Source organism: Amblyomma mixtum, chromosome 7 (genome assembly GCF_055824585.1).
Source record: "Amblyomma mixtum isolate Tamu chromosome 7, ASM5582458v1, whole genome shotgun sequence".
NCBI classification, from domain to species: Eukaryota; Metazoa; Arthropoda; class Arachnida; order Ixodida; family Ixodidae; genus Amblyomma; species Amblyomma mixtum.
Window position 1 is genome coordinate 87,829,962 of NC_143018.1, and position 12,088 is coordinate 87,842,049.

At 46.4% G+C, this 12,088-nt stretch overlaps 1 protein-coding gene across 3 annotated transcripts in view; it reads right to left on the reverse strand.

The window, feature by feature from the left end:
* LOC149336743 (regucalcin-like) overlaps positions 1 to 11,848 on the reverse strand; it is a 31,489-nt gene extending 19,641 nt beyond the window's left edge. The window contains exon 1 of one of the 3 annotated variants that reach the window (XM_089553097.1): positions 11,680 to 11,848. In XM_089553097.1, coding sequence (XP_089409223.1) covers positions 11,680 to 11,818 — 139 coding nt within the window. In that variant the 5' untranslated portion in view covers positions 11,819 to 11,848. Of the gene's footprint in view, positions 1 to 11,676 lie in introns of all 3 variants that reach the window. The other 2 variants (XM_089553095.1, XM_089553096.1) reach the window with 2 other exon arrangements.
* Between the last annotated feature and the right edge of the window lie 240 nt (positions 11,849 to 12,088).

Genomic DNA, 12,088 nt, shown 5'->3' on the forward strand with positions numbered 1-12,088 from the left:
CAAAGTGTCTTCGGTAATTTTATGAGCAGCATATTGCAATCACTCAGTTCAGCCCTTGGGCGCGGCCGGGAAGCCACCAAACCACGTGACGTCACGACAGCCGGAGGAAAAGCTGGGCCCCAACTCGCGCGGTCGCGCGCGGCCGCAGCCACCACCTGACTCCAACTAAAACAAAAAAAGAAAAAAGAATCAAAAGAAAAAAATAACAAATAAAAAAAACAAAGGAAAAGACTGAGCATGGTGGCGGTTGCCACCGCCCCGTTTCAAAAGGGGCGCTCCTATCCATCCATCCATCTATCCATACGTCACGGAGGAAAAGCTGCTGAGAAAATCGAGTGCCGCCAAGCAATACCTCGCGAAGAAAGACCGCGCAATATGCAACGCATTCTTGGCTTAACCAAGCTAAGCCTGGGCATCTTTTTTATATTTTGTTTTTGATGTTGTTGCGACTGAGAGAAAGAAAACATAATCTACAGCTGGTATGACGTCACAGCGGCAGTAGCGCCACAGGTGCGCAGCGCGGCAAACACACACCTATAGTGTACTAGATTAGGTGTAGTGGGCCGAGGGAAGGCCCTGGTAGGCTGCGCGCGTGAAGCTCAAATCCCAGAAATCTCAAGCGGCCGCGAGGTGGCGCAGCTGCGCCTTTCACCTGGGGATTCCGGCGCGGCGCAGCGGCTGCTTGCCGGCTTGCCTGTCTCGACGTGCTTCTTGTGTGTTGACGCTTCGCTGTGCTCCGATGTTCGTGGTGTACTGTGTTTTTTCTTCACGATGAAGCCTCGACGCAGGAACTACTGCTTCGCGCCTGGTTGCAGGACGGGGTATAGTGGCGCTAAAAACTCGCCAAAACTTTCTTTGTTTGGAGTCCCCGATGACGAATGCAAGCGCCGGATTTGGGAGCGCAACCTTCATCGCGCTGACAAGGCTTTAGAAGTGACTGACGCTCTTTGTGAGTTGCACTTCGAGGATAAGTACATTTTGAGAGACTATGTGCATGTAATTGATGGAAAAGAGGTGCGCCTTCCGCGTGGAAAGCCATCGCTTTCACCGGACGCCGTGCCCACTATACTGCCGAACCTTCCGAAGTATCTTTCGAAGAAGCCCACTCGAGATCGACGTAAGTAGGCATTTAGCAGTTTTTTCTGCATATTTGAAAGCATAGTTTGATGATTTACATTTCTGCTGTTTGCTTTTGCAGAAGGATTGAGAAGCTGATTAATCTCATGACATCCCGGTATGCAGCTCAGGCATTGAGGCCAAATTCTGCGGATGCAGCCGCCCTTATGGACTTCCTGGATTATTTAAAGAGATGGGAAGCATGTAAGGGTGGTTTTGTTAGTGAATCGACATCAACGGGACTCAGAGTCACTATCATGAGTACACTTTCGCTGCTGCAGTACCTGACTCAGACTATTGGGTTCAAATACATGATGACGTCACGGCTTAGCACTGACCCTCTTGAAAACCTCTTTGGCATTGTTCGTCAGTCAAGTGGCTGCAATGCCCACCCCTCACCAGAGCAGTTCTTGATTACAGTTAATTGCCTTTCCTTTTATAACCTAGCCAGAAGCGTTGATGGCGCTAATGCTGAGCCTGACATTGTTAGTGCACTGATTAGTGTTGATGACCGGGAATGCTCACAGCCTGGGCCAAAAAGGATTGATGAGATGCTTGCTCAAGGCAAACTCGAGGAAGCAGAAATTTCTTTAAAAACAATCCCTCGCAGCAGTGCTCAACACTTCTCACTTGTGATTGAGAGAAGCGATGCACGCCTTATATACTACACTGCTGGATATGTAGCACGAAAATGCGTGCTCAGCCTCAACTGTGCGTCGTGTAAGAAGATACTACTAGTTGAGCCAGCAGCAGCAGCTTCTGACCGCCTCCCTTCTAGCTTTACTGAGCAATGTGACTGGGGTGGACTGTTGTACCCATCAAAAGTGCTGTACAACTTCATGCTTGCACTCGAAAATATATTCACTAAATGTTTTAGTGTAACAGAGCTGCATGCCAACAGCATCTGTGATGTTGCGTCACAAGTAAAAGCGAACTTTTTGAGCTCTAACAGTGTTGGTTGCGATCAGCACAGGGAACAAGTGAGTGTAAAAATTGTTTCATTTTACATACTCACGCGCTTGCACTTCCTTATTAAGGGCCTGAATAGCTCAAATGCCACAAAACGGCAGCGAGCTAAACATCTTAAGCTCAGCAGGAGCACGTGAACTGCGGTTTCTCAGTACTTTTTCCTTCAGTGCTGTATATTTTTGAATAAAATAAATGCTGTTCTGTGTGTGGTAAAAGGTTCCTTGTTTTTATCGCAGTCTCCGCATAGCCCTACTTGTAAGCAGTATATGTAGTGTTGCATGCTTTCTTTCTTTTAAGCGTCCATAGAATTAGCGTTGAATCGACTTCATAAAATACATTCGATGCGCGCGCCAGAACGCCGCTTGAGTGGGAGCATGCGGGAGTGCGGACGATGACCCAGGTGAAAGGTACTGCAGCGCCACCTAGGCGTGTCTGGGATTATAGCTTCACAGCGTCTCCAGTCCTCGCCCCACTACACCTAATCTAGTACACTATACACACACCCTAACTGCAGCCGGGCTCTCTGAAGGAGCAATTCGGTCGCCCATAATGTACAGCTGGTATGACGTCACAGCGGCAGTAGCGCCACAGGTGCGCTGCGCGGAGTAACTGCAGCCGGGCTATCTGAAGGAGCGAGTTGGTCGCCCATATTCACTCCGCTAAAGGTCAAACGCAACTGCGGCCGGGTCACGCGAAGGCTTGAAAGTGGGAGTAGTATTGCTTTCGCAATAAAACATTCTCATTAGATAGCAAATGAACACTGAAGTTTGCAGTCCCGGCACATTACACCACATACGACCCCCCTCTACACCGGGGAAAGTCCCACACACAACCTGAGTGCAGTAATTTATTTTGACGGCTCAATTCAACTCATCTCGAGAAGCGCTGCTTGATTATGCGAAGTTTATTGCCCCGGCTATAGCTTAGCATGGAGTGAAATCCGACGCAACGTGAGAAAGAACGCGGCCGACTCAAAGTACTAAAATATTTCACCTGACCATTTGTATTCCCCCAATATCCAGTCACTCGTGAATAAGCCCCCCCCCCCCCCCCCCCCCCCCATGTTTTGACAAGCACAAACGAGAACCTTTGACTCACCGCTCATTCATCCCTCAGACTAAATGCTTTCCCGCCCCGCCGCGGTGGCTCAGTGGTTAAGGCGCTCGGCTGCTGGCCCGAAAGACACGGGTTCGTTCCCGGCCGCGGCGGCTGAATTTCGATGGAGGCGAAGTTCTAGAGGCCCGTGTACTGTGCGGTGTCAGTGCACGTTAAAGAACCCCAGGTGGTCGAAATTTCCGGAGCCCTCCACTACGGCGTCCCTCATAGCCTGAGTCGCTTCGGGACGTTAAACCCCAATAAACCTATATGTTTTCCCGCAGAGCCAAACGACGAAACGTAAGTTTGGCAACCCCACATATTTTATAGAAATGCATCGAAGTTAATGGCCCGAAGTAAGCAAAAGGAAAAGTGACGCTGCCTTCGGAGCTAAGCGACCGAGTCTGTAGACTAACATAAAAGCACTTGGGCGGATCCAAAGGAAAGCTGTGCGATTCATGTTTTCGCAATACAATCGAACTGCTTCCGTCTCTGCATTAATGCAGTCGAATTCAATGCCAACCATTCAGTCCCGGTGCAAGTTTATTCAGTTGAATTCTTATTCTTGTTATTTAACCACAAACTTGGAATAAATTCTCCACCGTATCTTAATCTACCGGAGACCAGACAAACCCGATACTCCCACCCCCTTTCTCTGACCCCGTACTTTGCAAAGACTAACTTATTTCAGCACTCTTTCTTTCCGCAAACCATCAGTGACTGGAACAGCTTACCAGCTTCGTGTGTACGGTCTCTTGACCTGATAAGCGACCATTGTAAGCTTGTTTTTTTATCTTCTTTTGTTAATTTTTTTATTGCCTTTCCATGTCATTTCCCGCTGCTCGTGTTCTGTTTGCACTTTGCTATTATTGCTCAATTTGTGATCTGTTTCTGTATCCACGCCTGCTTGGGCCTCACGGCCTGCAGTATGTATAAATAAATAATAAAACCAACAAATTTTATTGAAGCATGAAATAAACAAGCAAAAATAGAAGAAACGAAGACTGAAAACAACCACATAAACATTGAACTTATAGGCATCTCATGGGGACGAGTATTAAATAAGGTTTCATTCTTTTTCTTCATCAGCCTCGATCGATAGCCAGTTGAAGGCTATAGGCGACTCTACCAGGAAACATCACCCTCTGTATATACTTCCAGGCGAAAACTAACGGGCGCACGCGGGAAGAATGGAGACGCAGTTAAGCCGCGCGTGGCACACAAAGCCTTCGTCTCGCGCAATTGGCTGCCATGTGCCGTTGGTCTTGGGTGGAGATTATGCACCACGGGCCATTACACCCGACCATTATTCATCCTTATCTGCAGTCATTTCGTCTGTCTGGCCACCCCTCTCAGGACAGTGTTGTATACAGCCGTCAGCAGTCTTGTCTATAGAGCGCTCAGGCGATGCGAGCGAGCATCTAAAGCAGGCGCAGGGTTTCTCACAAAGAGCTTTTGCTCGACCGAAGCCGCATAGAAGCCGCATAACCGCGCACACAACACAGCTGATACTCTGTAACTTCCCCTGAACAGTTCCGCAATACTGCCCCTCCAGTGGTAGAGATGTCAATATTGATGACATTATAAAATCCCAGAAAAATAATTTAAAAAAACATTTTTGGTTGCTTTTTTTAGACGGAACCTCGAAAAAAGAAACGAGAAGGCATAGTGTCAATAAGTATATACATTGCGTAGCTCATGCATGAAGTAGGGAGTGATAGCATTACGAAAGTTAACTCAGCAGCAGGCGTGTCAGGCCTCAAGGAGAACACATAAAACAGCACTATAACTGCAACGTCCTTGTCGTCGTCGACCGCACCGCGACAGTACAACAGTCCTCAAACCAATCCTTATACCTCGAACCGCGATATTTCTTAATTGCAATTTTATGAATTAAGTGTAAAACTGTAATTAGTATTGTTACGGCAACCAAGCAAAACAATTTTTTCGCACTCGCTAATTTACACACACACGACCGTTCCCGGATCCTCATAGCTGCGCATTGCTTTCTCCAACACGGTTTTCTGGTAAACATTCGACTGAAATAAGGAACTTCATGCAGCAAACATCCTGCGCGGGAATACCTAGTGCATAGCCTTAGTACTAAATACATGCTTGGAATTCTTTCTGTCCGTTGACCTATTCTTTCTAATGTCTGGAATCCCCTTCCACCCGGGTTCAAAAGATTGTCTTGGGCCCCTCTGGAAAAAAAAAAAAGAAATCTGGCTATGTGCCTGATACGAAGGAAGCCAGCAGTTTCCGAAACCAAGGGGTCTCGCTTGCGCTGCTTAGGTATGAGTCACAGATTTTTCTGCAACACCTGCAAACCTTTTCTGACTAAATATTAACACGAAAGCCATTAATGGCTCATACTGTCGCCCGTTAACAAAGCGTGTTACGCGTGTTTAATTTGGGAGTTAAAAATGACAGAAGAAAACCAATGGTTTCCTCTGATAGAGGAGGAAAATATTAACCTAGAAGCCAGGTTTGATGACTGCAGATTAATTAGTTAATTAATTAAAAGCAAAAATGTCAAAATTACGTCGAAATAGCACGGACGTTGATATAGCCACGGGAACGGTGTGACGTCACATCCACCGGATGTCGTCACGGCACAGTGTCCTCGGCTTTCGCCTCTCAACACTTTAGTTGCCAAAGTGTCCTCGCAATGGTAAAGTTAGCATTATACATTTTCTTCTCACCAAGTCATATTGGGTAGCTAGTACTCTGTTTATTTTTTGTTGTATATTTTGTTTACTTTGGCTGTTTTGGTTGTATTGGATTTTCGGCGTCTTCAGCCCTGTACCTTGAAAAGATATACACTACCACTGAGCGGTAATTTTCCGCGACATTAGGCAAGTTTTTACGAAATAAAAGAAAAGGCTGAAGATTAATAACAGTTGCACTTGCACTTGCAACAGGCGGGGCGTGGGATTTTCTTCCAACGCCAGCCGGCAACCTCTCCCCGGCCGTACTCGTGACCGGTGGTCATAACAACGTCGCCAAAAACAAGTCTAACTCGTCCGTCCCAGGGCTAATATTAGCTCCTCATTGCACAGGCGAGCGAAGCTCAACAACTAATTTGCGTGCGCCTTTTTTTCTCGTTTACACAGCAGCGTCCAAGGAAGTGTCTGTATTAAATCTTTTTATTGCGAAAGCAATACTACTTGCACTTTCAAGGGTGACCACCATCGTGCCGCGACGGTGACCACCATTCACCTTCATTTGACCTTGATTGCATTAGTTGGATTAGATTGGATTAGATTGGATTACATTAGATTGGATTGGACTGGACTGGACTGGATTGGATTAGATTAGATTACATTAGATTAGAGTAGATTACATTGGACTGGATTCGATTGCATTGGATTGGGTTTGATTGGATAGGAGTGGATTGGATTGCATTGGATTGGAGTGGATTGGATGGGAATGCAATGGAATGGATTGGATTGTATAACCGATGCATCACGACAAGTCTAACCACAAGCACCACCACCAGCTCCCTACCAGCTGTACCATGGCATAGGTACGGATATTGCTTTCGCAATTACCGGGCTTAACCAAGCTAAGCCACAGCGAATTTTTTTATCTACAGGTTCTCTAAAGCGCTCAAGAAGCAATACTCTTTTCTTATGCACTATCACAGACGTGTCTGTGTGACACGTCTGTGACTTCTTTTACGTTTGGCACGCATTTCGCCCGGCAAAAAGAATTTCAAAATGGCGCCACGCACAAAAAAAAACAGCTGCCGACGTGCCACCGTTCATGAACGACCTTTTCTGGAACGCTTTGAATATCATGTCGATGGGCACATCCAAATGATTTCTGCACGAAAATAAGCGATGAGTGACTTTCGAATGTCATAGAATGCATAAGACTTCATGATGCTGGGCGCGTTAAAGACGACATACTCTAGCAAAAAAAAAAAAAAAAGAAGTCCATAAATGGCGCACCTGGAGGCGCGCAAACACCAAGAATCCGGGGCACGAGTAATAGTACCTGATAGCCTAGAAACTAATGCCTCATAAGTTTTTGTAGGTACTTTAGAGCGCAGCTTTAAAGGTGCAGTGAAGAGGAATCTGAACTCGTCTTTTTGCCGCGGGAACTCGATCTACACGTTCCGAGAATTCTTAGAAACTTCGACTTATTGCCCTGTGTGGCCGATCTCCCTAATTACATCGAATTAACGTCCGGCTCCCGTCTATTTTTTTTTTTTTTTTGAATTCTCCCCGTACGGTCGGCGGAGTCGACCAACGCGTGGAGTGCCTTTCAGCCAGCTCCGTGGAGGCTTGCCGCTCTGCCATCGGCGGAGTAATACGGAGTACTATGCGAAAACAAATACTCCGCGCTTATTTTTATTTCTGCGGGCTTATTTTGCGGCTATGGTATCTGCGAATGAAACTATTCGCGGAAACCTAAAAAACAAAATAAAGCGAAAGCAAAGCCTCCACGGAGCTGGCTGAAAGGCACTCCGCGCGTTGGTCGACTCCGCCCACCGTACGAGGGAGAATTAAAAAAAAAGGCGGGAGCCGGACGTTAATCCGGTTTAATCAGGGAAATCGGCCACACAGAGCAATAAGTTGCAGTTTCTAAGAATGCTCAGAACGTGCAGATTGGGTTCCCGCGGCAAAAAGACGAGTTCAGATTCCTCTTCAGTGCACCTTTAAGCGCCCGTTCCTGGGCCGAGCATCGGCACCTCTATACCTATTGATAGCGAAAAGAGGACGAGGAGGAAAGGAAAAGAGGATGAGAGGACGGCGGAAGCCTGAGGAGGAAAGCGACGAGAGAGGACACAGCAGATGTGTGAGTGAGAAAGCAGAGGAGGAGAGTAGGGTGGGAGCAGGCGAGAGCGCAAGGAGGAGTGGGGAAGAGAAGGGCACAGCGAGCGTAGTGGAGTCTGTCATTCTCCATCTGCGAAAATTGCGGCTGTTGTGGTGATGATGATGATGAATTTTTATGGCTCAAGGACATCTGTGGCCAAAGGGCGCCATGACACAAGGTGTTTTCTTCTAAACAAGCTGTGGTCAAAGACCCATTTACCCAGCATTTCACCCTCAATAAGCCGAGCACCAGGACCGGGGAAGCTTGTACCCATTGTATCACTGATGGGTAGCCGGCTCTACAGGGGATCGAACCCCGGACCTCCCGCACGTGAGGCGGACGCTCAAACCACTAGGCCAACGCTGCGGTCTGGGCCGAGCTGAGGCGTTGCGCCGAAGCAAAGGACAAAAGCTGCCACTGTTCAGCACTGTGTGTTGCGTTCGATGACCTGCAGTTAAAATGCCTCAACAGCTGCGCGCTAATTTCTATTGCCGACTATCGTAACTCGCCGGCCGTCAGCCCCATTAATAAGCCCCAACAGTGCATTTCGTTCTTTTTTCATTTTTGTTCGGTTTTAGAGGGGTGGGAGGATGCTCGGTCAGCAACGGTTAACAAAGGAGCCCAGAAATTTTGCTCATATCGAACAATATCGAACTTTTATTTTTCACGACCCGATTTGGGGCTTAAAGAGTGAATGCGAAAATTTCATACAAATCGGAGTACCTATAATTGCCAATGAAAACATTCTACGGTCATCATCATCATCATCAGCCCGACTACGCCCACTGCAGGGCAAAGGCCTCTCCCATGTCTCTCCAATTAACCCTGCCCTTCGTCAGTTGCGCCACCGCATTCCCGCAAACTTCTTAATCTCATCCGTCCACCTAACTTTCTGCCGCCCCCTGCTACGCCCCCTGCTTGCTTTCCACTGCTCCGGAGTGCCTTCTCTTGTAATGCACTCCGTTACCCTTAGGGACCAGCGGTTATCTTGTCTTCGCATTACATGCCCTGTCCAAATTCACGTCTTCCTCCTGATTTCGACTAGGAAGTCATTAACCCGCGTTTGTTGTCTCACCCACTCGGCCCGCTCCCGGTCTCTTAACGTTACACCTATCATTTTTCTTTCCATAGCTCGCTGCGTTGTCCTTAACTTAAGCTGAACCCTCTTTGTTAGCCTCCATGTTTCTGCCCCGTAGGTGAGTACCGGTAAGATACAACTGTTGTATACTTTTCTCTTGGGGGATATTGGTAAACTGCCATTCATGATCTGAGAGAACCTGCCATATGCGCTCCACCCCATTCTTATTCTTCTAGTTATTTCCCTCTCATGATCTGGATCAGCGGCCACTACCTGTCCTAAGTAGACATATTTTCTTACTACTTCCAACACATCGCAACCAATTGCAAACTGCTGTTCTCTTGCTAGACTGTTGAACATTACTTTGGTTTTCTGCGTGTTAATTTTTAGACTCACCGTTCTGCTCTGCCTGTCTGATCATGCATTGCAGTTCATGTCCTGAGTGACTTAGCAATGCAATGTCATTAGTGAATCGTAGATTAATTAGGATTACGGCAACAATCCGTTAAAACGAGGAAAAGGTTGCTAGAGCTGTCTCCCCGCACACGACATCGCAAAGGTTTATTGCACCAAGAATCGCGGACAGGTACAGACCGAATTAACCGGGACGAAGTGCAATCACGCCTCTACAAGAGAAAATTTCAGTTTTTCTTACGGTTTATGAGGGTTAAGCTAAAAGATTTTGTGCATAGGTGCAAACGCACGAGCGTGTCCAACGCGCATGCGCATCATGCTACAATTTCAAATTTTCCACACCCAGCTTCTCCGAAAGTAAGAACTGTAGCAAGAAATATAGCCAGCATTGAAGCGCCGTCTACTGGCACTTATTTTGGCTTCCGTTTCTGCGGAAGCCAGAAAGTAAGGCACCATCTAATCAAAATAATTTAACCCCAGGATTTCTCATGGATGAATTTGTTTTACATTGCCCCTTTGGCACCGTTTAAGCGACTTGAACAATGTTAATTTTTACCATGAACTCTGATTCAATAAATTTGTTTACATGCCACAATAACGTCCCGAGTGAAATGGCAGTAATAAAACTTTAAAATACCGCTCATTTCCAATCATCAATTATTCCTGCTTAATTAGTATATCCAGCCCCCATGAAAAGCGTTTCATGCAATGCGCAGCACTGATGGCTGTGTCTTTGAAAGCACATAAAAAATTTCCTACAATAGCTCACAGTGTCCGGAAATCCTAACATCGAAACACCAGGATTTGTCAGATACGAGTACTCGAGTACTCAGCGGATCTCTTATTTCGTTTTTCGAAAATGAACATAGCGCTCGAAACACAGAAAGAAAAAGTATTACAAATGACAGACTTTGTCTGCGTGATTATGTCGAAAGACGTGCTGCAAAGTTTCCTGTTTCGAGGTATACAGGCACATACAGGGTGTTTCACCTAAGACTTTCTGCAATTTTTAACAATAAGCTATTTGAATTAGATGCGCGCTTTTTCTGGCATAGCATTGTCAGTGGTGTAGTACATCATAATGCAGCTAAGACGTGCTAACTAGCAGGCTTGTTAACCAATATTTAATAGTTAACTTTTAAACTATTAGCGTTGGGCTCCTTAATTATTGAGAGGCATGTAGCCCATCGTAAGTAATGTCCATATCCGTTTTTATAATTTCGAGAACGCGATTATCCTCGGCGCTGTGGCCCAACAAATTTTGGCTATTTCGACGAGTTAGGTTCACTGGAGAGGTTGCTTTGCCTGCAAGCTTCTCAAACCGCATGTATTTTGGCGCGATGTAGGCGAAATTTGTTGGGCCACAGCGCCGAGAATAATCGCGTTCTCGGAATTCTAAAAACGGATATGGACATTACTTACGGTGGGCTGCATGCCTCTCAATAATTAAGGAGCCCAACGGTAATAGTTTAAATCTTAACTATTAAATATTGGTTAACAAGCCTGCTAGTTGGCACGTCTTAGCTGAATTATGGTGTACTACACCACTGACAATGCTATGCCAGAAAAAGCGCGCATCTAATTCAAATAGCTTATTTTTAAAAATTGCAGAAAGTCTTAGGTGAAACACCCTGTATATAGGTATATAGGTACAAAATACTTGTTTCGGCTAAACCGCTAGCTTATTCGCGTTGGAATTCGACGCACAGATGGCATACGACAGTCTCGCTTTTTTTCGATACCAAGTTTGGATGATGTATTCTCCTGATTCGATCACAATTAATTATAAATCCGCATCGTTTGCAGCATTGCCGACCGCCATAGCAAGCAGCTTTCGCGTAGGGTGCGTTTCGCATAGTCAGTATTATTTCTTGACTCCGCTATAGCGAAATGAAAAAAAAAACATCCCGCTTTGTATATGAAGAGTGCTAAATTCGTCTGAAATGAAGAAATTTCTGGTACCTTCAGCGCACTTCCCCGCCCCCTTACAGAAAAGGTGCATATTTGCTATGTACCCCCTCCCCCCTCGGAAAAAAAAAATGCTGCGTAAAAATAATAATAAATAAATGCTGCGTACTTGCAATGTACACATTTGTATACGCAACTCCTGAAAAGTTTAAAATATATCAGCGAACAAGATGGCGATCAAACCCAGCAACCAAGTGTGATCGAAAAACACTCACCTTCCCCTTTGAGCCGACGAGCGCGGAGAAGCCGCCTTCGGGTTATGTACAACGCGGAATTCTGCTGCGCGAGTGCTGTGCAGACGACGCTGACCGCGGTCACGTGACCACTTAACCCAGCGCGAGGAGCCGGTTTCGCCATCGCCGCTTCTGTCTGTGCGCGCGCGAGCGTGGCCCCGCCAAGAGTGATTACAGCTCCCTCTTTTATTTCTCCTTTAATTCTCTTTTTCCTGTATTCTAAACAGTTGGCGGTGACGGAAGACGCTATGCATGAGCGCCAAGGTCAATCGCGCGCACAAGGTCACGAAACTGTCGTTCGGGATTCGGTCGCATCCCGAGCCACACTGCGGATATTCTACGAGTGTTATCGCCGCCAGTGTCACAAAATTTACTGCTTTGCATCTATTTATAC